Source organism: Magallana gigas, chromosome 1 (assembly GCF_963853765.1).
Source record: "Magallana gigas chromosome 1, xbMagGiga1.1, whole genome shotgun sequence".
NCBI classification, from domain to species: domain Eukaryota; kingdom Metazoa; phylum Mollusca; class Bivalvia; order Ostreida; family Ostreidae; genus Magallana; species Magallana gigas.
Window position 1 is genome coordinate 394,044 of NC_088853.1, and position 25,963 is coordinate 420,006.

At 34.0% G+C, this 25,963-nt stretch overlaps 2 protein-coding genes across 7 annotated transcripts in view; one reads left to right on the forward strand and one right to left on the reverse strand.

The window, feature by feature from the left end:
• On the reverse strand, positions 1–24,720 carry LOC105342926 (uncharacterized). 6 transcript variants are annotated; one of them, XM_066076087.1, is made up of 8 exons: positions 24,550–24,719; positions 11,200–11,258; positions 9,556–9,602; positions 4,440–6,186; positions 3,884–3,959; positions 3,606–3,688; positions 2,326–2,376; positions 1–1,587 (listed from the first exon to the last, which is right to left on the reverse strand). In XM_066076087.1, the coding sequence occupies exons 4-6, from the start codon at positions 6,181–6,183 to the stop codon at positions 3,685–3,687; spliced, it is 1,824 nt and encodes a 607-aa protein (XP_065932159.1). In that variant the 5' UTR covers positions 6,184–6,186; positions 9,556–9,602; positions 11,200–11,258; positions 24,550–24,719; the 3' UTR covers positions 1–1,587; positions 2,326–2,376; positions 3,606–3,684. The 6 variants fall into 6 exon arrangements, with proteins under 6 accessions (XP_065932159.1, XP_065932173.1, XP_065932169.1 ...); XM_066076101.1 differs by lacking the exon at positions 3,884–3,959 and having other exon boundaries at positions 24,550–24,720; XM_066076097.1 differs by lacking the exon at positions 11,200–11,258.
• Positions 1–25,963, forward strand: part of LOC117687408 (uncharacterized) — a 102,041-nt gene that overhangs the window by 39,212 nt on the left and 36,866 nt on the right. The gene's annotated exons all lie outside the window — the stretch shown is intronic.

Sequence of the window (25,963 nt, forward strand, 5' to 3'; positions counted from 1 at the left end):
TAAAAAGAAATATCACATTTATTGAGTGCTATCTACAGATTGCTACGACTCACCAAACATCACTTGTATATAAGTAGTATGTATTTCATGGAAAGCGTAAATACAAAGAAAGAAAAAAAAATCAGTAAACTTAAACTTGGTCACAATATTCCTCCAAAATTATTTACATAAACATGAATTTTCTATCTACCTGATCAATGCAACTCAGTTTTATGAGGGAGAAATGTGCTAAATCCACCATTAGTGCACATATACCTGTATATTCTTACAAAATGCATCAAAAACCCAATACAAAGAGTTGCTTCAAAGGATTAACAACATGGCCTATATAACATTTGCCTTACACCACTATCCCATGGTGTAACTTGTAATAACATTGTAAGCATACAGGACTTAGATCATTTAAGGCATCATTCAGCTGTACACATATAATATACTGACATACTACAAATTAAAGTCAACTACTTTAAAAAATGTTCATTGTTTCCATTTAAACAACAACCCCCCCCCCCCCCCATCACAAACTAGAACATATACAATACATGTATATTGACATACAACAACTTTAAAAAATGTTCACTACAATAAATACAGTATTTAGGTATGGTCAAATTTGAATGTGGGATCACCCCCTGATCACACTCATCATGACATTTTGTAATAATAATATATTAACTGATACTCCATAGCCCCCTCCCACACTTTTTTGTTTGCGAAGTTAGGCCTAACCATGAGGCCATTGCAGGTTTAGCCCCCCCCCCCCCCAACTTTTTCTCACAGCAAAGATAATTGGTTTTAAATTTACCTTGAAAAGATGGAAATATTGAGAAGTTGGAGTTATAGGTTATTGGTTAGTAAGATTTCTTTTGTTTTGGAACTATAGGTATACCCCCCCCCCCTGCCTTAGGATTTTGGGAGTTAGTTTTTTTTTTGGCTTGCCAAGATTGATTAATCCCCCCCCGACTTTCAATTTGCTTCCTACGCCACTGTACTCAATAAACTCTCCCACAAAAAATGTCAGGGATCAACAGCATAAAATACAGATATCTCTAAAAAACATTAGTAGAAGGGGGATAACTTTCTTTCATTTCAAACTGAAGAATACAAATTGGAGTTATCCCCCTTTGCATGTGTTTTTTAATCAATTTTTTGTGTGCAAATCAAAACTGAAAAAAAATCCATCACACATTAGTCACAATTCTAAGGAATATCTCTGTCCTAGCACCAACGTACACCAGAGATTTATAAGATATCTCAGGAGCTTATTATGTAAAACACACATATAGTACAACTGTAAAATGGCAACTTAATAAACTAATACTAAATAGAATTAATAAAAAGGATGAATAACAAATTACTGTTAAATCCATGTACACAGAAATGGAATCCAAAGTTCACGCACACAGAAAAACAGAATCCATTGATGATGCATAATTTATATAAAGTTCACCTACACAGAACACAAAGTCCATTGATGTCGGGTAATTACTTGACTTCTGTAACTCATTGGAATTATGGGTAATCCCGGCAGGTTTTCTACTGTCTCCCCTTGAACTGGCCTGAGGGCGTTTTAAAAAAGCAGCTTGTCTGCAAGATACAAAAATAAATTAGTTTATAACTGTATTAAAGGAAAGGAAAAGTGAGCAAGCTCAAATACCCCACGTTCTCCCATTACTTGACAATGTCACACATCATGAATGGCAGAGTATGCATTAAGGTGGTATGGGATACTTCCATGTTGTGACGTATTGTTTATCAAAATAAACAATAAAATAAAGTGTAATTATATAAGTAGTTTCTTTCCACAATTGATCACCTAACTCCGTAGCACAGTGGGTAAGAGGGTTTACTATGAACCTGTAAGTCTTGAGTTCGAATCCCGCTGGGGGTTTTACAATTTTTTACCTTTTCAAATATTTCTAAAAGCTATTTTTTGGTTAAATATTGTAAAATTTAAAAATTCTAAACCGGTGAAAATTGTTCAATTATATAGTACTTTAATCCACATTAATATATACAGATGACCCATACAACCTTAAATACAAAAAACAAGAGACCCCCTTTGTGGCCCCACCCTACACACCAGTGTCATGATTTTCACAACTTTGACTCTACACTACTAGAGGATACTTTTACTTATGTTTCATCTTTCCTGCCTGAATGGTTTCTGAGAAGATGGTTTCTGAGAAGACTTTTAAAGATCTACTCTACATAAGTATATTCATATGTAAAAATTTGACCCCCCCCCCATTGACTCAATTGTGGCCCCACCCTTCTGGGGGGGGGGGGGGGTTCTAGATATTTACAACTTTGAATCTACACTACCTGAGGTGTCTTCCACAAAAATTTCAGCTTTCCTGGCTGCCAGATTAGTTTCTGAAAAGAAGATTTTTTTTTAAAGATTTACTCTAAATATACACATGTAAAAGTTCGACCTCCCATTGTGGCCCCACCCTAACCCCAGTGGTCAAGATTTTCACAACTTTGAATCTACACTACCTGAGGATGCGTTCACATAAGTTTCAGCTTTCCTGGCCAAATGATTCTTGAGAAAAAGATTTTTGATATTTTCTAATTATCTCGCCTTAAAAAAGGGCATGGTGCTTTATTTTCACAACATTGAATCCCCTCTGTGTTTTTTTTAATTTGCCCAGTAGTTAAGGAGAAGATGTTGAAAATGTGAAAAATGTATGGACAGAGGACAGACAAACAAACAAACAGACAGACAGATGACAGACAAATTGTGATCAGAAAAGGTCACTTGAGCTTTCAGCTCAGGTAAGTTAAAAATGATAAAGGGCATTACTTGCAAAACATTATCAGATCAAAACTTTCTGCAATTATGCACATATATCTAATCATTTGTCTTAAACAACAACATACTAATTAATTCTAATGGTTAAAAAATTCAAGGCAAAACATTGTAATTAAATTTCCTAGAAACATGCAAATCAACACATTGTGCCCCAACTACGTAAAAAGTTTTACGTAATTCAATTCAGCTGTTTGGGAAGAGTCACGCTTACAAAAAAATCATTGCTAAATTCAACATATGGCCAAAATTCTAAGTTCAATGGGGCTAAAATTCCCAGAAAGATAAATAAATCAGAACTCCCCAATAATTAGCACATCTACACATTGTGTGCTAAATACCTTAGAAGTTTCATAAAATTCTGTGCAGCTGTTTGATATAAGTTTTGCTTAAAAAACAGGACTGACTGACGGATAGGTTGAAATCATTATTCTCTAACAATTCCATTACATGGGGTATAATAATGGCAAAATTAGCAAAACAAGATACATTTTGGAATTGATAAAGATCCAACATTTACAATGTTTAATTGTTTAGTTATTATAAACTTCATGTGGATATCTCTTTTATAATAATCCACATTCAGAAAATAAAACTTGTATAACATGATGTTTCTCACTCAGCAACAGACAGCCATGTTTGGATGATCACAAAGTGTGAAATAAACAGGAGTCAGTATTACAGTCCATGTGAATTATACACAGCTCAATTTCAGCTGCAGATGTTGAACAAAGTGACAAACAACATGTGTGGTTTTGAGAGCAGACTAGATTTGTACAGAAACATTTACAACCTGTCAATATCCCAGCTATCTCCATTATACGGCTGGTGTTGAGCTGGACATGGCCTCCCCATCAGGACGGGGTGTGTGTTCATCTACAACAAGACATTAATTAGCTGTTAATTAATTAATTACATACATTATATGTAATGATAGAGCTACTTCTACAAATTAAAACTTCAAACGGATTACCATGACACTTGGTCTATTATTTGTCTAATTAATTAAATTAAGTCAATTAACATGTAACAAAACAACTGATTACAAATACATGCGTCAGTGAGTTTTACTTTCGTTTAGTTGATGAGTTGTTGTGAGGATGTGTCGTGTATTGGGTGTCTCCATCAGGACGGGGTCTGTGTTCATCTACAACAAGGCATTAATTAGCTGTTAATTAATACATACAGTATATGTAATGATAGAGCTACATCTACAAATTAACACTTTAACCTGATTACCATGACACTTTTCTTTAATATGTATCTAATTAATTAAATTAAGTCAATTAACATGTCACCAAAAAACTGATTACAAATACATGAGTCACTCTATATATTTCATAATTAAATACAACAACCTTCTATTTCTATTCACTAAATACAATGACATGTAACTGTACATTTAATTAATAAAATAATGTATCTAATTTCTGTTTATTTTAGATAAACACTGACTCCCAATGACTGGTAGATACAGCTAACCCTGTAACAATGAGTTGTTTATATTGACAAACAATCACACAGATAAACATGTCTTACATGTATCTTATTGACTGATAATTAACACGGACTGTGTGTCTTAGTTATCTATATCTAATTAATGTGAATGATAATGACTCAGACTTACCTGTCAGAGCGTCCTGTCTGGTGATATACCTGTAGACACACACCTTGTTGTCCCATGATCCGACCCAGAGACGGTGAGTGTTGACATCATAACTCAGGCTCAATGGTCCACCCATCTCTTGTGATTTTGTCAGTAGATGTGACAGGAACTGACCGTCCTTATTTATCATCTGTACTGTTTTGGTATATCTATCACACACCAGGATGTGTGACAGCGCGTCAGTACAGATTCCACGTGGCCGTAGTCCTGATCCTGATGGATGTCCTGTGTAGGAGAAACGATGTCTTCCTCCACGCTCTGTCACCACTACAGCATCAGGCCCATAGTCTATATATATGTCAGACACCACGACATCCCCATTGTTGTTCTCTGTTATATAGTTAGGTTGTCTATACAGTCCCTGTCCTGTGTTGTTGTTCTGTATGGTTTGTGTGAGTTGTCCACTCTGGTTGTACCGGGTTACCTTGCCTGTCTCTGTATCAATGTTATACATCCCGACCAGTAGATCCCCAGTGGACGGGGACCAGTACACACACAGTGGTATCCATGTATAGTCTGTTGTCTCTATAAATGTGGTGGTTGTTTTCATATCCTTTGACAGTTTGTTGATGTTATAATTCCTATCTATATAAATCAGTTCACTCTCACTGTTCACTGTGTGGAATCCATATAAATCACTCAATGAATCCTCCACACGATGTAGAGGGACACCTGTTGTGTCTGTCAACATGAGATTGTTCCAATCACTGACCCAGACCCGGTCTGATGTCACACAGGAAATGTGATAACAACGACCAACACCTGGCACTGTGAGAGATTGATGGAGCTCAGCACCAGACGTCAGTTTCAGCAGACACTGGTTTCCTACGCGTCGGTTTCCTCTCTCTGTGATTTGGATTGCACTCAGTGACTCCATCACATCCTCCTTGTTGAGTGACTCAGTCATGGAGAGCTGGCTGGTGTGGAGTGTAAGATGTATCTGGGGGAGGGCTGTCTTTATGTTTTTACGGAGGGCTGTCTTTGTGAATGAGAGGAATTGTAGCGCACTGAATGTGAATGCTGGCTGTACATATCTGTGTTCATATCTCCTTAGTCTGACAATATGTCTGATCATTTTTATCTTTTGTTTTTTACATCTGTGTTTGAAATCAAAGTAACATAACACATTGTTCAATAGATCATATACCACATAGTCAATGAGATCCTTCAGTCTCTGGGCCTTTGTTAACATCTCTGATTGAAGGGGGGAGAATTCTGTGTGACAGGTTTTGACATCAGCTTTGATTCCTGTCAGGAGAACAGCTCTGTAAAAGAGAGCCTCACTTCTGATGGTGTGAATGGTTCCTCTGTGTTGTTGTCGCTTTGTTTTATAGGCTGTTGTAACATCTATCTGAGTGTGTTTTCTATGTGTTTGGCAATTATTACAGGCAGGAACTTGACAAGGTTCACAGTACTTTGTATAAACATGGCTAGGATGTCTCACACAGATCTCTTGTGTTGGGATGTAGTTGATTTTATCAATGTGTGACACAACATCATGGTCTATTGTTTGGAGATCTTTTACATGGTTCTCTTTACACTGGGGACACAGATCACATGGACACGATACACAATAGTACGCTGTGTCCCCCGGACACTTAGAACATTGATGTACTTTGTACGAGGAGCTTGCTGTGGTGTATTGGGAGCTTGCTGTGGTGTATTGGGAGCTTGCTGTGTCCATGATGTGGGCGGTCTGGGTCATAACCTGTTGAATGAAAAAAAAAGAGTTTTAGAATTATCATTGTTTTATATATTCAATGTCAAATGATATAAGAAATATTTAAGTTTAAAGCAGATGTTTTTATTTAAGAAATAATATATTTTTCCTATCTACTTATGTAATTGACGGTTCATCATTCTGGTTCTGATTATAGAGACACTCAACCAGTAGAAAAATACAACATAATATTGCTGAGTGAGAAAGAGGTGCTCTCTCTCTCTCTCTCTCTCTCTCTCTTTATCCCTACATTTCTTTCTCTCTGTTTCTCTCTCTTGGATGTCTACATAATTGAGTAAATGTGTACTATATGATTACCTAGCAGAGAAAGTCAGAGAGAAAAAAAAAATAAGATGTAGAGTATACCTCTCAATTTAGTTCAATTCAATTACCGGGTATTTAGTAATTTACTCTCTCAATTTACCTAACATGTATTCCTGCTCTTTCTATTTCTTTCTCTCAATCTCTGTTTCTCATAATTTTAATATTAAACATGCACTCTTGCTCTCTCTCTCTTTCTCTCTCTCATGTACAATTGCTCTATAGATCTTATTCCTTCTTTCTCTCAGACTTTTTTCAAACAAATGCTTTTTCTGTATCTCCTCGGATTTCTCTTCTAAACGTGTATTTTTGCTCTCTCTTTCTATCTATTTCTGTCTTTCAGACAAACTCCATTAAACATGTACATGTACTAAATATATCTTACTCTCAAAGATGTAATCTCTCTCTCTCTCTCTCTCTCTCTCTCACTCTCCCTCTCTTGCAATATTTCTCTCTCTCTATCTCTCTGAGTTACTCTCTGTTAAACATATGCATCTTTCTATTTCTCTTAGACATGTAATCTCTCTCTCTTTCTCTCTATCTCAAATTTTACAGCTAAATAAGTACTTCTTATCTCTCATTCTTTCTCAAAGCCGCTGTCTCTTATCATTTCCTGATAAATACCGTATTTTCCCGATGACTCGTCGATGCGGACAACTCGTCGAATTGCTCATTTTTAGCCAAAATTTTAACAAAATCCTACGATACGTCGATCTCAGACCATACGTCGATCTTATCACTTCAAAATGGCCTATAAAACTGCAGTAACATTATCAGTGTATGATGCCACGATGTCACCGATATTGCTACCAATTATTATTAATGATTAACATTTAAACAATTACGCTTTATACTTATGCATCAAATTTTCAAATACCGGCAACTTCTACAAAGTCGCTTGCATTTTAAACAATTCCCGATATCGCGTGTTATGCAAAACTAAACTTACTTTGTCAGAAATATTTTATTCCCAAGCATTAAAATAAGTATCCACTCTGACTATCGCCAGTGTATTCGCCATTACGTAACCAGCCACCTGCTGACTCGGCGCGTGGTCAATGTTTGTTTAACAATTTCCGGTGTCATAGGCATGCACCTGTCTCGTGTCGGACTTCAAAGGGGGATCTCAAGTGCAGAAAGCTTAGCAATTACTATGATTTGATGAAACTTGTTTACTTTGTATCCAGTAATGCAGTTACACGCTATTGTTTTACATAGACACTGTTAGAAATAGATCGATCATTTGTACGACTTGATAATGACGATACCGGACCTACTGCAATATTTTCTTCCATTCAAACTTGGTTTCAATTTTACTGTGCAATGTTATCTTCCTACTAGTGATACATAGAACCATGTGACGATGTGTTTTAAAAACAGAACGGTAAAACTTTTAATTGATTAAAGACAATGTAACATTTTTTAATAACTGTTGTTATTATTATGTATTTAAGTGTTGACAGATGAGTGAAAATGATAATTATTAAAGATGAACAGTGAATTCAACAACGTAATTTTCAATCACACAGCCAACTCAAGATGATTAAAACCAAGATTTTTAATGCTATTTTTAAAAAATTTCTGACATCGAGCCTACGACAAGTCGAACAAGACGATAAAACGGGTGCTCTGCTTCAGAGGAAAAAAATACCGACTAATCGTCGGAAAAATACGGTATGTTCTTTTGCTTTCCATCTGTTCTCTCTATCCCTCAATATTTACATTCTACTGTGTTTTTCCATTAAAATGTATTATCTTTAAATGCCTCTAAATGCAACACCTAATCACTGCGTATGAATTTACATGTAATTTACATAAGTAGTTCTCAAACAAAGATTTCTATGTTATCGGTTAAAAAAATTTATTTCATGAATGTTGTCCAAACACCATGTTTTTTAATCATTCAACAAAAAAGATGACTTTATAGTTAAAAGCAAAATTTCAAGAGTTATTTTTCATGGATTATATTTTCATGCTCGTCGATCTCAACTCAACAGTCTATGTGATAACCAGTTTAAACCGGTTTTATATAACAGCTATTCTTGCTGTTACTAATTTACTCCCTTCGTGATCTGCAATTTATATTGATTTATTTAAGTAAACAATTGATTTCATCAGTAAGGGAATGTAAATATAAGCATTGAATGATTTAGTTTTGACGTCGTCGTGTCAATAACTGCCGTCAGATGAGCACACAAATTATCATAACACGCTAACGCACGTTATTCAATTTGTCTGCTAATGGCAGACGTCAAAAATAAATCATTCAATGCTATACACTTTCACTGCTAAACCCTCTCTCTCTCCTTACTCTTATATATGTAAAGATGTGCATCTTACTTATTCCCTCAGACATATAGTCTCTCTCTCTCTCTCCACACACACATCACCATAACTTAGTTATAGAAATGGGGGCTGACACAAGATTTGCCTTCTCTCTCTGACTAACTCTGTTAAACATGCATCTTTCTATTTCTCTTGGACATGTAATCAATCGCTCTCTCTCTCTCTCTTTCTCTCTCTCCACACACAGATCACCATAACTTGGTTATATAAATGAGGGCTGACACAAGATTTGTCTGATTCTATTGTAGTCTCTCTCTCTCTCTCTCTCTCTCTATCTCTCTCTCTCTCTATGTCCCATGCTTTGCTATTCCCTTAACACTGGTTGATTTTTGACTGTCCCCGGGCAGATAATTGAACTATACCCCAGCCCTGACATTACCACAAGGATATGTTTCTCCTCGTCTAATACATTAATCATCAAATGGGAATGTGGACAATAGTTATATTGTCAGTTCCTGGGTAAGAAGTTGATGTTGACCTCGGCCTATGCTCTCGGGCAACAGTTCTTACCCCAGGACTAACACAATGACTACTGCCCTCATACCCATTTAAAAGATGTATACTAAAACGTCTATGAATGACACACGACGACAAACGTGACATAGCAATGGGTCTCCTGAGTGACTCAGGTTACCCTAAAAATACATAGTATAGCTACATGAACATGGTGATATTACATGAATACTATACCACATATATTCTCTCTTTGACCTCTCAGTCAGACACAGCCTGGGAACCTGTAAAGAGACCATCAACTGTTACATTCTAGTACTTGATGATATCCCGAGCAAGTGCGGGATTTAATAATATACACATTTAAATGATACAATGTTTAATATGTTGATCCATATCTTTTTTATTTATGTATATATAGTGTCTGATTTTTTTCTTAATTTATTTCTTAACCTTTTTCAAGCTCGTAAAAATCTACATTTACTATATCAAATACTGCTTACTCTCAAACATGTACTTTGCATCTACCGGGTATGTTAATTCTCTCTCCTTCTCTCTCTCTCACATACACAGGTGCACACACACAGACTTTCTCTGCTTACAATTTGTTCTTGATTTTCTGTACTAAACCTGTATATGTAATATTACTCTTTATATCTTACTCCCTCTCTTCTCTCTTAGTTTTGTTCTGTCAAACAGGTACTATGTTCTTCTCTCTCTCCCTCTTCTCTTTCTATCTCTCTCTCATACTTTCTTTGCTTTTTCTCTACTGAACAATTCAATTTCAATTTCTTTATTAACCAATTAAGGGCCCTCAAGGGACAACATGAAGACTGTTGACATACAACATTCAATGAACATAAAACATTCAATAAACATATACAAGAGGGAAAGAGCTGGATGATTAAAAGAACTATGTAATATTACTCATTAGATCTCTCTCTCTCTCCTCTCTCTCTCTCTCATACTTTCTTTGCTTTATCTCTACTGAACATGTACATGTAATATTACTTTTTAGATTTAATCTCTCTCTCTCTCTCTCTCTCATACTTTCTTTGCTTTTTCCCTACCGAACATGTACATGTAATATTACTCATTAGATCTCTCTCTCTCTCTCTCTCTCTCTCTCTCTCTCTCATACTTTCTTTGCTTTTTCTCTACTGAACATGTACATGTAATATTACTTCTTAGATTTTATCTCTCTCTCTCCTCTCTCTCTCTCTCTCTCTTTCTTTGCTTAAAATTTCCCCTTGAATTTTTCTACTAAACCTGTATATGTAATATTTCTCTTTAGATCTCGATCTCTCGATCTCTCTCTCTCTCTCTCTCTCTCTCTCTCTCAGTTGTGTCATTACCCCATGTAGAGAACATTTTGTACTTGCTATCAAAATACAATTCACACCTAATCATCAAATGTGTGCAAAATGGGAATCCACCAACGTATACATGTTAATTCCTGGCTTAAGGCCCATGCTTTGCTATTCCCTTTAAAAGTGGCCTTAACCCTGGTTGATTTTTGACTGTCCCCCGGGCAGATAATTGGACAATACCCCAGCCCTGACATTACCACAAGGTTATGTTTCTCCTCATCTAACACATCAATGATCTAATGGGATTGTGGGCAAAAGTTATTCTCTCAGTTCCTGGGTAAGAAATTGATGTGGACCTCGGCCTATGCTCTCAGGCAACAGTTCTTACCCCAGGACTAACACAATGACTACTGCCCTCATACCCATTAAGAGATGAAAACTATCATATAATGTCTATGAATGACACACGACGACAAACGTGAGATAGCAATGGGTCTCCTGAATGACTCAGGTGACCTAAAAATACATAGTATAGCTACATGAACATGGTGATATTACATGAATACTATACCACATATATTCTCTCTTTGACCTCTCAGTACACAGCACAGCCAGACACAGCCTGGGAACCTGTAAAGAGACCATCAACTGTTACATACTACAGACTGGTATAACCTATCAGTCAACAGTCAGACACAGAGAACCTGTAAAGAGACCATCAACTGTTACACACTAGTATTTGATGATCTCCCATGCAAGCACTGGATTTAACATCATATACATGTATACACATTTATGATACAATGCTTAATATTTTAAAAAATATTTTTGGGTTCATTTTTGTACATATTGTGTCCGATTTTTTTCTTAATTACCTTCTCATGTTTCTTAACATGTTTAAAATGGTTGATATATAAAGTACATTTATCATTTTGCGGTTTATAAAGCCACTTAACCTTTTCTTTAAAATTGAAATAAAACCCAACTGCATGGCTGGATTTTTACAGGAGCAGGATGAAAAATATAATAAAACTAAAATGGTTGATATATACATGTACATTTATTATTTTGCGGTTTATAAAGCGTAAACTGCCCCAAACCATTTCATATCGTATAAAACAAATAAATATTGAATTCATTGCTTATACTTTAATTTTTTTTAATCTTCATTGTAAATAAACATAGGTAATCACAGATTACTAAGCTCACCGAGGCGGAGCATCACCCTTAAGAGACATCACCTTCATAAGACCACCTTTATCATTTTATATGAAAATCATACTTTATGATCTTGGATATTCATGGATTCTGTTTTGACAAAATATCGTATATCATCTGATAATTTTTTTTATGATAATCATATGTTCATATGTTAATCAATACAATGATATAAAATTAAATATTGCATCATGTCATATTTTTAATATATATCATATAATACAATAAAATACCATAATAAACAATAATGAGATATGATATTGTAACGTATGATATGACATTGTATTGTGTTATACCATATTGTATTTGATCACATAATACAATATCATAAAATATAATACAATATAGTATTATATTACAATATCATATTACATAAATTAATACATCATAACATTGCAACATGATATTATATTGTATAATATAGTATGATATTGTATTGAATGACATTGAAACATATTTGATCATACATTATATGATATTATATCATATAATACAATATAATTTGATTCCAACATTGTATCTTATCAAATGATACCATATTATGTGATAAAGTTAAATATTATAAAATACATCATTATATTATACATGTATATTGTATCATATGACACAATCATTTATAGTACAATATCATATCATGCAATTTCATGTGATATGATAATATATCATATAAACCAATATCATATCATACAATATCATATGATACAATATTATATAATATTACAATATCATATAATACAATTTCATGTGATATAATTCTATATTACTGAAACCAATATCATATTATACAATATTGTATGATACAATATAATAGAATATACAATATTGTATCATAGGATACAATATAATATTTTGCAATATCTTATGTAATTGTATCATGTGAAAAAATAATAAATTAAAAATACAATTTAATATTATACAATACTATACATAACAATATCATGATACAATATCATATCATAAAATATCAAAAAAATTGATACAATATCATATAGTATCGTATAACTTTTTATAGTATAACATATGATATCATATTGTATCATATCAAACAATATTGTTTCATATCATACAATACTATATCATAGGAATCATGTTATATCATTTATCAACAAACAAATCTATCTATCGAGCTGGTTTGAGTGAGGTAGGAGATTTCTTTAGCATCCTTGATAATGGAGATCAGGCTCTGCATCTGAAGCAACCTCTGCGTTTAATTTATAATAAAGTTAAATCAACTATGCAAGCTATCATCTAAAAAACATGTGACCTGTTCCAAAAAACTAAACCTCGACCAGCATCCAAAACCTATGGCTCAGATTCAGCATTCAAGCCCATCAGGTGCATTGGTATCATAAAACGCATCATCCATGCAAGTTTGGTAAAGTTTGGACCAGTAATAACTAAGATATCATCCTCAGAGGGCACTAGCAATTAAAACCTTACCTTCCTCCAGCATCCGCAACCTATGGCTCAGATTCAGCATCCATGCCTTTCATGTGCATCTGTATCATAAGACACACCATCCATTCAAGTTTGGTGAAGTTAGGACCTGTAATAACTAAGATTTATTTTTTAGCATCCTTGATAATGGAGATCAAGCTCTGCATCTGAAGCTACCTCTGCGATTCATTCATATTACAGTTAAATCAACTATGCAAGTTTGAAATAGTACTATCATCTATTAAACATGTGACCTGTTCCAAAAAACTTAACTTTATCCAGCATCCGAAACCAGACTCAGCATTCAAGCCTATCAGGTGCATCAGTATCATAAGACACACCATCCATGGAAGTCTGGTGAAGTAAGGACAAGTAATAACTAAGATATCATCATCAGAGGGCACCTGTTTCAAAAACGTTATTTAACCAGCTCTTAAAACCTTAACCTCCTCCAGCATCCGAAACCTATTGCTCAGATTCAGCATTCAAGCTTGTCAGGTGCATCAGAATCATAAGATGCACCATCCATACAAGTTTGGTGAAGTTAGGACCAGTAGTAACTAAGATATAATCATCAGAGGGCACCTGCAACAAGAGGCCCATGGGCCACAAATCGCTCACCTGAACAATAGTCCTTGTATCATTTTATTTCGAAAGGGATTATTATGAAGTGAACTCTGAATAAATATTGTAAAACTCTTATATTTCAAGATTTTGCCATATATTAAACAATACATAAAAAGAAGAAACAGTTTTATTTTTGGCATGTTTTTATTCATAGTTATTTTACACATCAAATGAGACTGAATTAAAAGCTCTAAAATACCCATTTGCAGTAAAAAAAAAAAATCCCATTTCACTGAAAAAATTGAAAAATATTTGTTAAATAATTAAAGATGATATTGGCATCTGTTATTGTATTTCAATCATTAAAAGCTTCTTCATCGATTCATCAAATAAAAATATTGCAGGTGTGATGAGGACATTGGGCATGTTAGATTTTGCATTCTCATCGATCATCTGTCTTATAGACTAAACTAAAAAAACATGGAAAGTCTATATATAGTTGATAAAGCCTATCAATGATTCCTACTTTTTTTCCATAACCATTTTTTATCTTTTGTTCCTTTATCTTTCCTAACTGTGTGTTTGTGAATCAAAACTTTGTAAAAACTAAGGTGGCAGAGAATAGTTTTTTTGGTCGAGGGAATGTGAGGCAGATAGTGCTCATATATGAGATTTAATTTTTCAGTGGATTTTTAAATTTGCTAAAATTGGTTTGCATGCAGGGGACACATGGTCCCGACTCTCGAGAATTTTGAATTATTTCAGAATAAAACAAGTACAACTTACATATAGCACTATAAAGAATAGCCAGGAACGGTCTCAAAATTTTCTGAAAAATGGCCCTTTTTCACATTTTCACGGGTCCAGAACCACGCTCCAGTCCCGAGCAACTGCCATAAACTACCGTAGGATTGGTAGCTTAATGTATACCCATGCAAATAATCACCAATTGATGGGGGGTCAATCACCTTCTTTTCGAGTGACATTTTGTGTTCTGAACCCACCCTACTTTTCAAGCACAAAACCGAAAGTGAAAATGTTGGCCACAGTTTCGCAACTTCATTCCATATCTGATGAAAAGTGCTACCAGTATTAGAGTGTCATATATCAATGAAATTGACATGAGCTCCTGAATGCAATAAATATTCTAGCAATTTATACCCCTCAAATAACCAGCCAAACCCCAGGTTCTCCCTTTATTTCAAAATTTTGACGGGTCTTTCCTTCGAAACTATCCCATGCCACCTAAGATCCACACCTTTTTGAAGTTGTTTGAATTTATGATCTTTGATCCCGATCACTTGGATCCCGATATGTGAGTAATTGATGTCGGGATCGAAATTCCAAAAAACAAAAAACTAGTCGATAAACATACACATGTATTTCCAGATAATTTAACTATGATAAACTTATCATGGAAATTTCTTTTTTTTTTTTTTTGAATACTTCTTTTAATAAAAAATGATTTAAACAATTTAGAATCTGCACTATCTTAGAATGATTGCATAGTAATCTCACAAACTGTAGCATTGTAATTCTTAAAAAGAAGAGTTTAAAACATTTTCCCATTATATAGGTCTATGTTAAACTTTGAACATATTTTGGAGCTGTACGTAGTATTAGTCCGGGGATCACGGTTTTCACAATTTAGATCTACACTATCTTAGGGTACTTATATAGTAATCTCACTAATTTTAGCACTGTAGTCCTTGAGAATACATTTTTAAAAACATTTTTCCCCATATATTTCTATGTTAAATTTGTCTTTTTAAATCAACTTTGAACCCCTCTTGGGACCCCAGTATTGACCCGGGGATCGCGATTTTTACAATTTAGAATCTTCACTATATATACAAGCTTTGGTGTAAATATTGGCATATCTGGTGCAGTGGTTCTTAAGAAGAAGATTTTTTAAGACACCCACCCAATTTTCGCAGTTTCGCAATTATCTCCCTTTTAAAAAAGGCTGGGACCTTTATTTTAACAATTTAGAATCCCCTTCCCATAAGGATGCTTTGTACCAAGTTTGGTTAAATTTGGCTCAGTGGTTCTAGAGAAGATGTCAAAAATGTGAAAAGTTTACAGACGGATGGACAGACAGACAGACGGACGGACGGACGGACGACGGACAACAGGTGATCAGAAAAGCTCACTTGAACCTTCGGTTCAGGTGAGCTAACAAAAACTTTAACCAGCTCTTAAAACCTTAACCTCCTCCAGCATCCGAAACCTATTGCTCAGATTCAGCATTCAAGCTTGTCAGGTGCATCAGTATCATAAGACGCATCATCCATACAAGTTTGGTGAAGTTAGGACCAGTAGTAACTTAGATATTGCTATCAAAGGGCACCTGCAACAAAAACTTTAACCTGGTCCAACAACCTTAACCTCCTCCAGCATCTGAAATTTAGGACCCAGATTCAGCATCCAAGTCTTTCAAGTCCATAAGTAGGTCCAGATGCATCATCCATGCAAGTTTGGTGAAGATAGGACAAGTAATAGCTTAGATACAGGACCTGCAACAAAAACTTTAACCAGGTCCGGACGCCGACGCTGACGCCACCGCCGACGCCGAGGGTATAGCATAAGCTCTCCTTGACTTCGTCTCGGTGAGCTAAAAACGGTCATTTGACCCTTAAAATGTCGTAAAACGTTACAAAATTCAAACGTAACGTCAGGTGTATTGACACATTTTTGACGTTAGTCTTGTTATGACGTAGGCAACATTCTTAATATGATATTCAACAATTTTTTAGCCAATCAGAAAGCGCATTACAACCAGAATTAGATTATATACCCATCAATTTTTCTTTCTTAAAGCTGTCAATTTTACAGAGTTTGATCTGAGTTTCCAGATCACCACACTGTGGTTTTTTCCGATTCCGTATCACTGCTCGCTGAAACTGATTTGTTCTTAAGGTCAAATCTCACTATAATTTGTAAAACTGTTCCAAATAAAAATTTCAGATAAAAGACGATTTTGTTGAAAAAACAATAATTGGGGAGGGGGGTTATCCCCCATTCAACCCCCCAATTGGATGTATACATGATTTATTCATATAGATGTAGAACACAATCTGTTCATTGTTTACAAATTAATGTAAAACGTTTACTACTAATCTTTCCTGGTATAAAAATGTATGAAATTAAAAGAAGCTAGTGTATGCTAGTAATGCAACTGTCAATACGATAAGCATGGACCATTATCATCGTGATGTCATGAAAAAGTTCAATTCAATATCAATATCAATATAATTTCATTGCTAGCCTAGTATATATTTTGATACAAACTCCCACTGACTTGGATCCCCCAAAGCATGTCCACCACCAAACTCTCATTTTTGCTATTTTGGACTGGTTTTAAAATGTCGAAAATTAAAGTAGGTTTTCAATTAATTTTACAATATATGTATAACTTATCAGGCAAAATTCAATTATAGTTGATGGACATCATATCACACTTGTTGAAATACCAAAGGTGTAAGCAGTTACTCTGTTGCAGGCATTTTTCAGTTTATTGACAACATGTCTTAATCTAAGTATAGATATTCTTACATGTAACACATGTTTAAGTGACAATAACTTGTTTCAGGGACGTATATACTAACAAGCAGTATATACGTCCCTGCTTGTTTCTATATTTTTTTTGTAATTCAGGTAAGTGATTAAGATATTGATAACAACTGACCCCATTTCTTACATGTTATACATGTTTAAGGACGGCGACGCAATTCATTTCCACGGTAGATTTTTTATTTAAATTTTTCTATAATATGTTAATCAGTTAATGACGAGTGAAAATCAATTTAAAAAAAATTATATTATCATCGACTTCCTTTCTTTACTGGGGGCATTTCAAAATTTGGGACTAAGGGTACGAAAATTCTCAGATATAAAAGAATTAAGTAATGGGAATTTTCGGGTCATACTAAAACACGCCTGCCGACGCCTGCCGGAGAAAACACGCCTGCCGAGAGAAAACCGCACGCCTGCCGTTTACCTGATGGATTATTTTAATATTTTCTTTGATATTTTATTTAAGTTAACTAAATTAAGTATCATAATAACAAAAAGTTGACTTTATATTGATTATTTAGCTCAAAATTAGCAAAAATGTTCAATGTTGGTAAAGATAGATAACTCTTACGTAGAATTCATACGCCTGCCGAGGAAATCTGGACGCCTGCCGTTTATTTGATGGATTATTTTACCTTTTTCTTTGATATTTTATTTCTTTTAACTAATTAGATGATAATAGAAATCAAAAGTTGATTTTATATTAATTAACACAAAATAAGGAAAAATCGGGTAAGCTGATAGCTCTTGCGAAGAAATCATACGCCTGCCGAGAAAATGTATACGCCTGCCGTTTATTTGATGGATTATCTTATTTATTTCTTTGATATTTTAGTTAACTTAGCTTAATAATTGATAACAGAAATAAAAGTTGACTTTAAATTCGTTAATTAACACAAAATTAGTAAAAATCGGGAAAGTAGATAACTCTTACGCAGAATGCATACGCCCGCCGAGAAGAGAACACGCCTGCCGCTTACCTGGTGGATGATTTTAATTTTTTTGATTCATATTTTATGTTTTCTAACTTGATAAATGATCAGATTATTAAAAATTTACCACATTTTTTAATTAACACAACATGAGAAAAAACCATGGGTAAATATACTCGGAATCCATACGCCTGCCGTTTACCTGAAGATGATTCAATATTTTTCTTATGTTAGTATTTTATTTTACAGTACTAAATAGCATGCATAGATAAAAAGGAAAAAAAACACGCGAAGGCCTTAAAAATAAAGGGAAAACTCTTATGCAGAAATCTTACGACTGTCGATTTAATATGTACGCTTGCCATTTTATTTATGTCATTTTGATTTGTATAAACTAATTTATGAATTACTTAAGATTGCTAAATAGACTTAACATTTTGTCTTAGAATTATGTTCAGAACTTTACTTATTGCTGCTATTGATTCGAAGTCGGGTGATACGAGTATGATTTAATATGTATGTCATTCCTTTTAAGTTTGACAAAGTTTTGTTTTCTATCAGAATTTAATATTTTGATTATTACGCCTGTCACTGAAGCTTTTTATGATAGAAATACAGGGTAAGATTTATCAACACGTCTATAGATCTTTATTATTGCATGATATGATTTTTTCATTATTTTTTTTCTTCAGTCAACTGTGTACATGATCATAGAATAAGAATGAAATAAAACTTTCTGTGTTGTAAAGAGGGATACTATTAATCAATATCATAACTTTTCGCCTAACGCAAAAATTGATAATCTTGTATTTTCAAACAATATTTCAAATTTCATTTAACTTTACCAAGTAAACAAATAAAGACATAACAATTAGATTTCAATGATATTAAAACGTAACACGAAACGTGTGCATCCAGTATATCTTTTTCGGGGGGGGGGGGGGGGGGTTAGTATTTAGGTCTGTTCGGGAAGGGGGGGGGTGTCGAGGCAAATTTTTGGTGATTTTACTAGTATTTAAAAAAAATTATTTTCCAAGGGAGGTGGGGACTCCATTACCCCACTTCCGTAAGTGAAAATCATTTACAAATCCAAAGAAAAATTCTTAGATCTACCACCAAAAAATTAGTGAATGGTGAATGATATAAATATTTGATGGACGTTAATGAGTTACACTAACACTGTTATTGTTAGCAAGAACATTGATATTGAAATATCCTAATCTACGACAGCTTACTGATCACAAGGACCGATCTATAATACTGTTCCACGATCTTATGGTCTATAGACCAATCCTGTTTTTAAGTTTTTCTAAATACTGGATAAATATCGTGTTTTAAAAATGTAAACCTACAGTAATCGTGATATCAGTGGTTTTCTATACATAGGCGTCGGAACGGGGGGGGGGGGGGCGCTGATCCGCCCCTCTTTTTTTGATAAGTTAGACCTAACCAATGGGCACATAGCATCATAGAGTGTTCAGCCCCCCCCCCCCCACCCACTTTCAATTTGCTTCCGACGCCACTGCTATATATGGAGACCCTTATGAGAAAGGAGAGGGCTTTAGAAACGTGGCGTGTACATACGTGTATATAGTTGTTTGCGTGTTAAAGCAAGTAATTAAGCTGTTTTCTTGCATCTCTATCTCTTTCCCTCTATCTTTGTCTCCTCTCCTTCTTTCACTTCCTCTCTTTCTCCTCTCTCCGTCTTTTCCATCCACTGCCCACTCTTTCTCTCTCTCTTAATTAACGGAAACAATTCAAATATCAAGAAAAATAAAATACTAAGTGTAGTTGCACCTGCGTTCACCTGTTCTAGTACATGTATTTTTCATTAAAAAAATTTTCAATAAAAAAATGGAGAAAACTGCAGCGAGTCGGTAAGCGTAAGACGTTCACATTCCAAATGTTCGACATCTGAACGTGGTGTTTTTTTCGGTTTGAATTTATTTCATGAGTAAAAATCTTCTGAGTCAAAAATGAACGCAATATTCTATGCAGATCGGTTGTCTTTGAACTTGATGAACGTAAAATATCTTCCCAACAATTTTTATGTTAATCAACCATACTGACTATAATTAAACGTAGGTCTTGGAGGTTTTAATAAAAAAGAAAAAGAAAAGAAAGAATAATGCATGCATTCGTAATTATTGATTCTTCAATGTATATAATCATACCATACAGCTAACAATATCATTCACATTCACTATCCCTCAAACGGTTACACTCACATTTTTGTAAATAAAAAAACGGGACCACAATCTGAACATGCACATACAGATTAATGTATTTTTATCTAATTTTATTTCAAATCATGTACTAATAACAAAATAATTTACTCATTATGTTTTTGCTATAATATTTTGGGCGAATCGGGGTCGGGGCTACATGTCCAAAGATAACTATAGGGATCGTTGCTCTACTGATACACGTGTATACACACACGTGTTAGTTTCTTGTGTATTCTGTGTGAATTGAACGGTTTTTTGTCTCTTAAGAAACAATAGACCTTACCTACCTGTATATTGGAAGACGACCGCGAAGCACACACCTTGTACACAAGCCCCCCCTCCCTCTCTCTCTCTCTCTCTCTCTCTCTCTCTCTCTCTCTCTCTCTTGTGTTTTAGGTGACTGAAAAAATAGTTATGAACGAGTCGATCTACCTAAGTATATATGTCTTAAGATACTATGTATAGCCTTTGAAATTACACCTAATTATTAACCCAAAAGTATTATTAAAACCTTGCAGTCCACTTTAATTATTCCAATTGATAGAGCAAGGTCGCCATATCATGGTTTCTGACTCTTATATTTGTATTTTTTATGCATCTATATGAAATTGAAGAATAATACCATTTTATCCTTATATATGTATATATCATGTACAAGCACTTAATAAAAAAAAACCCTATTTCTTATTAATAAGCCATCAGTTTTTAATTGGTCAGACTTACGTCTCTTCATAAAACGTGTATAGTCCATTCATAACCGTAAACTTTGAAACATTTGTGTTACTATATATATCTTCGAGAAGCTTATAAAATATACAGAAAAACAAAACTTATTTTGTAGGGGGAAATTAACATCATTTGTTATTATTTACGAGACAGTCAAGGCTTATAACCAAGACTATTGACATGATTTGAATCACTTAACAACGTTAATCATTAAACCATGGTTCTTTTTTTTCTCCATTAAAAACTTAGACTATAAATCGTAAAATTTTAATACGGTTACATTTTCATCAGCTTGGAAAATTAAACGAACTTAATGCTGAATGATAACCTCAAAATAAAGCATATACTGAACTTCTAGCTGCAATAATTATACCGGTGTATTCATTGTGTTGAATATGAAATCAACCTACAGAGTTCTGCTTTGATTTGGTAATTGCATGCTCTTTAAGTCTGCTTTTTTTTCTTCGACGAACAGAATAAGTCATCACTGGAAGGTTAAGCGTGTATTGGGTTTCAAAAGTCTATAGTGGGGTATGATTAAGTCTATGTTAGATTTTCTTGTTAGAAAAAGACGGTTTTTTAACTATTCAACTGATACCCACCCCCCCCTTCCCTTGAATGGAATAATTATCCGCTACACTGATATAATGCAATGTAAAATTTTGCTACAGGCTTATGAATGTCCTGTGTAATATTTGATTTTAAAAACGCAGCGAAACAGAATCAGAATCTAGAAATTTAGATATATAGTTTGGTGAACTAGGCAGTGAGTCTTGGGATGAAAATTTTTTTCAAGATGTAAACAGTTACAAACATTGTACATAACTAATTGTGTATGAAAATGTAAATGCACTTTGCTTAAAAAGTCTAACCTTTCCCCATATACATCTACTAGAATTAATAATTTAGGAGCATAAATATTTATAAAATCTGGAATGTTTACACAATTTAAGTACGTTAGCCTGTTTGTTTAAGAAATACATTATATAGCCTTCATACACGGATAAAGATTATGCCAGTCCAATTCTCTAAAGAAATGAAATTGTCGAATTGCATCTTTTGAATTGATTGAGTTTGTGTAAATATTTATTTCCATTACATGTCTTGAATTTTGTATTTACATGTTCACCCAACACAGTATTTACAGTTTGACTCCATACGTATTTCTGAACTTAGTACCGGGTATAACAGTGCATTAATTATATATATTCACATCAGTATACTTTCCTTCTTAGGCCTAAAAAAAAAATAGGTTTGTTTCCGCTTTCCCGACCGACCCTAACTTAAACCCGCCGACCCAAAACTTTTTTTCGAGTTTTTTCGTAAATTTCCGTTTTTATCCGTTTTTTGTTAAAATTTCGTTTTTATCCGATTTAAAAATTTATTGTGTCCTCCAAATTTAAGTCGTAAAAACGCTTATAGAACTTATTGAGATGTCATCAGTGTTGTGTAGATGTTTGTTATTTACAAATGGCAGCACATGTCGTGCCAGTTGAGCTCGAGAAATGTTCCCACCAGCCGGGGAAAAAGTTCATCACATCATTTAAACAGTGACAACAAATACTTGTTTTTTTTTTTTATCTTACCCAGTTTAATAGATAAATGGTTTAATATGCACAATTGAACAGATGGAGAGGGGAAAAAAAAGATTAAAAAAAAAAAAAAAGCCGACCGACCGACCCTAATTTTTTTCAGCCTGAAAGCGGAAACAAACCTATTTTTTTTTTAGGCCTTATTTCAGACACCACTTTTAGATCGTACGAATATATATAACATAAAATATTTTGACTATACGTAAAATACATGCATATTTTAAGGGTTCTTCGAAAAACTTAAGACCATCTTTAATCTTAAAATTCGAGCAGATCGAGACATACAAGTCATGTACATGTATATAACAGTACATATGTCCCTGATTCGAGTTTATAATATATCTTTAATCAATTGCAACAAAAGAATAAGGGTATAAAAACACTAACACAGTATAACGATAACTATGTAAAAAGCTGAAGTTTTTCAAGAAATAAAAATAAAAGACGTAGATAAATGATTAAATCAGCAGGCTTACAACTCAGTGTCTCGGCAGGCGTAAACAGGGTAAGAACTCTTGTCTTCTTTACAGACTTTGAACATTTTTAATAATATTTTTCATTAAACAGCGAATACAAAATAACCTTTTATTTCTTTGATCATGCATTTAGTTAGGAAACATAAAGTATCCAAGAAAAAAAATTATCTATCAGATAAAGGGCAGGCGTATAGATTTTCTCGGCAGGCGTATATGCATTCTGCGTAAGAGTTATCTACTTTTCCGATTTTCACTAATTTTGTGTTAATTAACGAATTTAAAGTCAACTTTTTATTTCTGTTATCCATTATTAAGCTAAGTTAACTAAAATATCAAAGAAATAATTAAGATAATCAATCAAATAAAGGGCAGGCGTATACATTTTCTCGGCAGGCGTATGATTTCTTCGTTAGAGCTATCAGCTTACCCGATTTTTCCTTATTTTGTGTTAATTAATTAATATAAAATCAACTTTTGATTTCTATTATCATCTAATTAGTTAAAAGAAATAAAATATCAAAGAAAAAGGTAAAATAATCCATCAAATAAACGGCAGGCGTCCAGATTTCCTCAGCAGGCGTATGAATTCTACGTAAGAGTTATCTATCTTTACCAACATTGAACATTTTTGCTAATTTTGAGCTAAATAATCAATATAAAGTCAACTTTTTGTTATTATGATACTTAATTTAGTTAACTTAAATAAAATATCAAAGAAAATATTAAAATAATCCATCAGGTAAACGGCAGGCGTGCGGTTTTCTCTCGGCAGGCGTGTTTTCTCCGGCAGGCGTCGGCAGGCGTGTTTTAGTATGACCGGAATTTTCTGGGTGTGGGAAAAAATGTAGGTCATCGAGATTGTGGTAACGTTATATTTCTTATTGAAATCATTAATCACTTATTATATCTACCGGTACATACAGCTGTTGGATTGAAACAACTTACCCCCTCCTCCCTTACCTGAACTAAGTTACAACAGTTTTTTTTTCTCGAAAACTTTACATATACATGAATGACATGATTTCCGGGTAGCCATTTTATTTCAATATGTAACGTTACATAGGCCTAGTTGATTTTTAAATATATCGCGTTTTAACTCACATACTATTGTCACTGGCATGGTATATTGAAGAAGTAGACTACATTGTAGAATATATGATATGACAAACCTTTTGTTTCACGGGGAACAATCATCTAAACGAATAGAAATAAACTTTCCTTTCCTCTTCGGAGTCTTCCCTTTGTCTATCGTCTGTTCGACATACGTCACAGCGATGCTTAGACGTTTCGACCCCAAGTCGTTTCGGTCCCAGATGATGAATATACCGAAAACGCTGTTCGAATATTTAGTTTTTAATGTATTAATCGGTCAACTTAATTTTCATTATACCATAAAAGTGGGGGGGGGGGGGGGCAACTCGATGTTAATTCAATTTTTTGTAGGTAAATTTAAGAAAAAAAAATGTTGTGCAAAAAAGTGGGAGGGGGGATGCTACGTGCCTGGGAAAGATGTTTCTACATTTCTACATATTTAGCAGAAACGTTGGCGAGAACAACTCAAGTGTATCTACTGGTCAGTTTCATTATATGTGCTTTCTTTTATTAACTCATGTCAAATTTCATTATTCGTTTGTGAAATAACAAGTTTTAGTCTTTTGGACGGCAATCATACTACCTCTAGTATAGCTGCCCAGTCACGGTGAAGACACCGGAAATCGTGTTTATTTCAGCAGCAAAATCACCGCACGTGTTGAACTGAAGACAAGCACATAACAAAATGTCATGGACATTCGGTACACGCACTTTTTACACAAAATAACATGATCAATGAAACCAGCTAGATTATAAACGAAAAAAAACTGGATGACATTTTAATTCACAAATATTAAGTACAACTCAAACTGCCATTAGACACAATCTATATAAGAAACGTCATCATTCATTAAACATATATACGGAAAATCACCAAGACTGGGCGAAGAATATTCATAAACAAATTGTCTTGTATAAATTCCTAGACCGTTTTCCTATGTTACAAAGGATACCCACCAATAAAGATCATTGATAGAATGGTAAACAAGTTAATGTGTTTTAATTAACTAATTTAATTAATTTAATGGATTAATAATAATAATTCTATATCATGAAATAACAGTTGTAAGTTTTGTATAATTTTTCTATTTAATGGTAAAGACCTAGTAAGTTGTCAGAACTTGTGTCCAAACCATTTATATATGTATTATATATATATGTATACAATAAAAATGTTCAAATCAATGGATTAATGTATTTGAACATATATGGTACTGAAAATGAGGGGGGGGGGGTCCTTGAAACAAATAATCGACATCATTCTATTTTGAAAACAAAATCTGAAGGATTACAAAATAAAATGAATTGGCCTACTGTATGTTTTGTGTCAAGAACAAATGAATGCACGGAAATGACGGAGCTAGATTTTTTTCAGGAAGGTGGGGAGGTATTTTGTTTGGCGGTTTTTGGTAGCTTTGCTATACTAATTTAATAAGTTATTATTTTTTTAATTTTAGAACGTTGCGTCTGAAACACCATACCCATGTAACT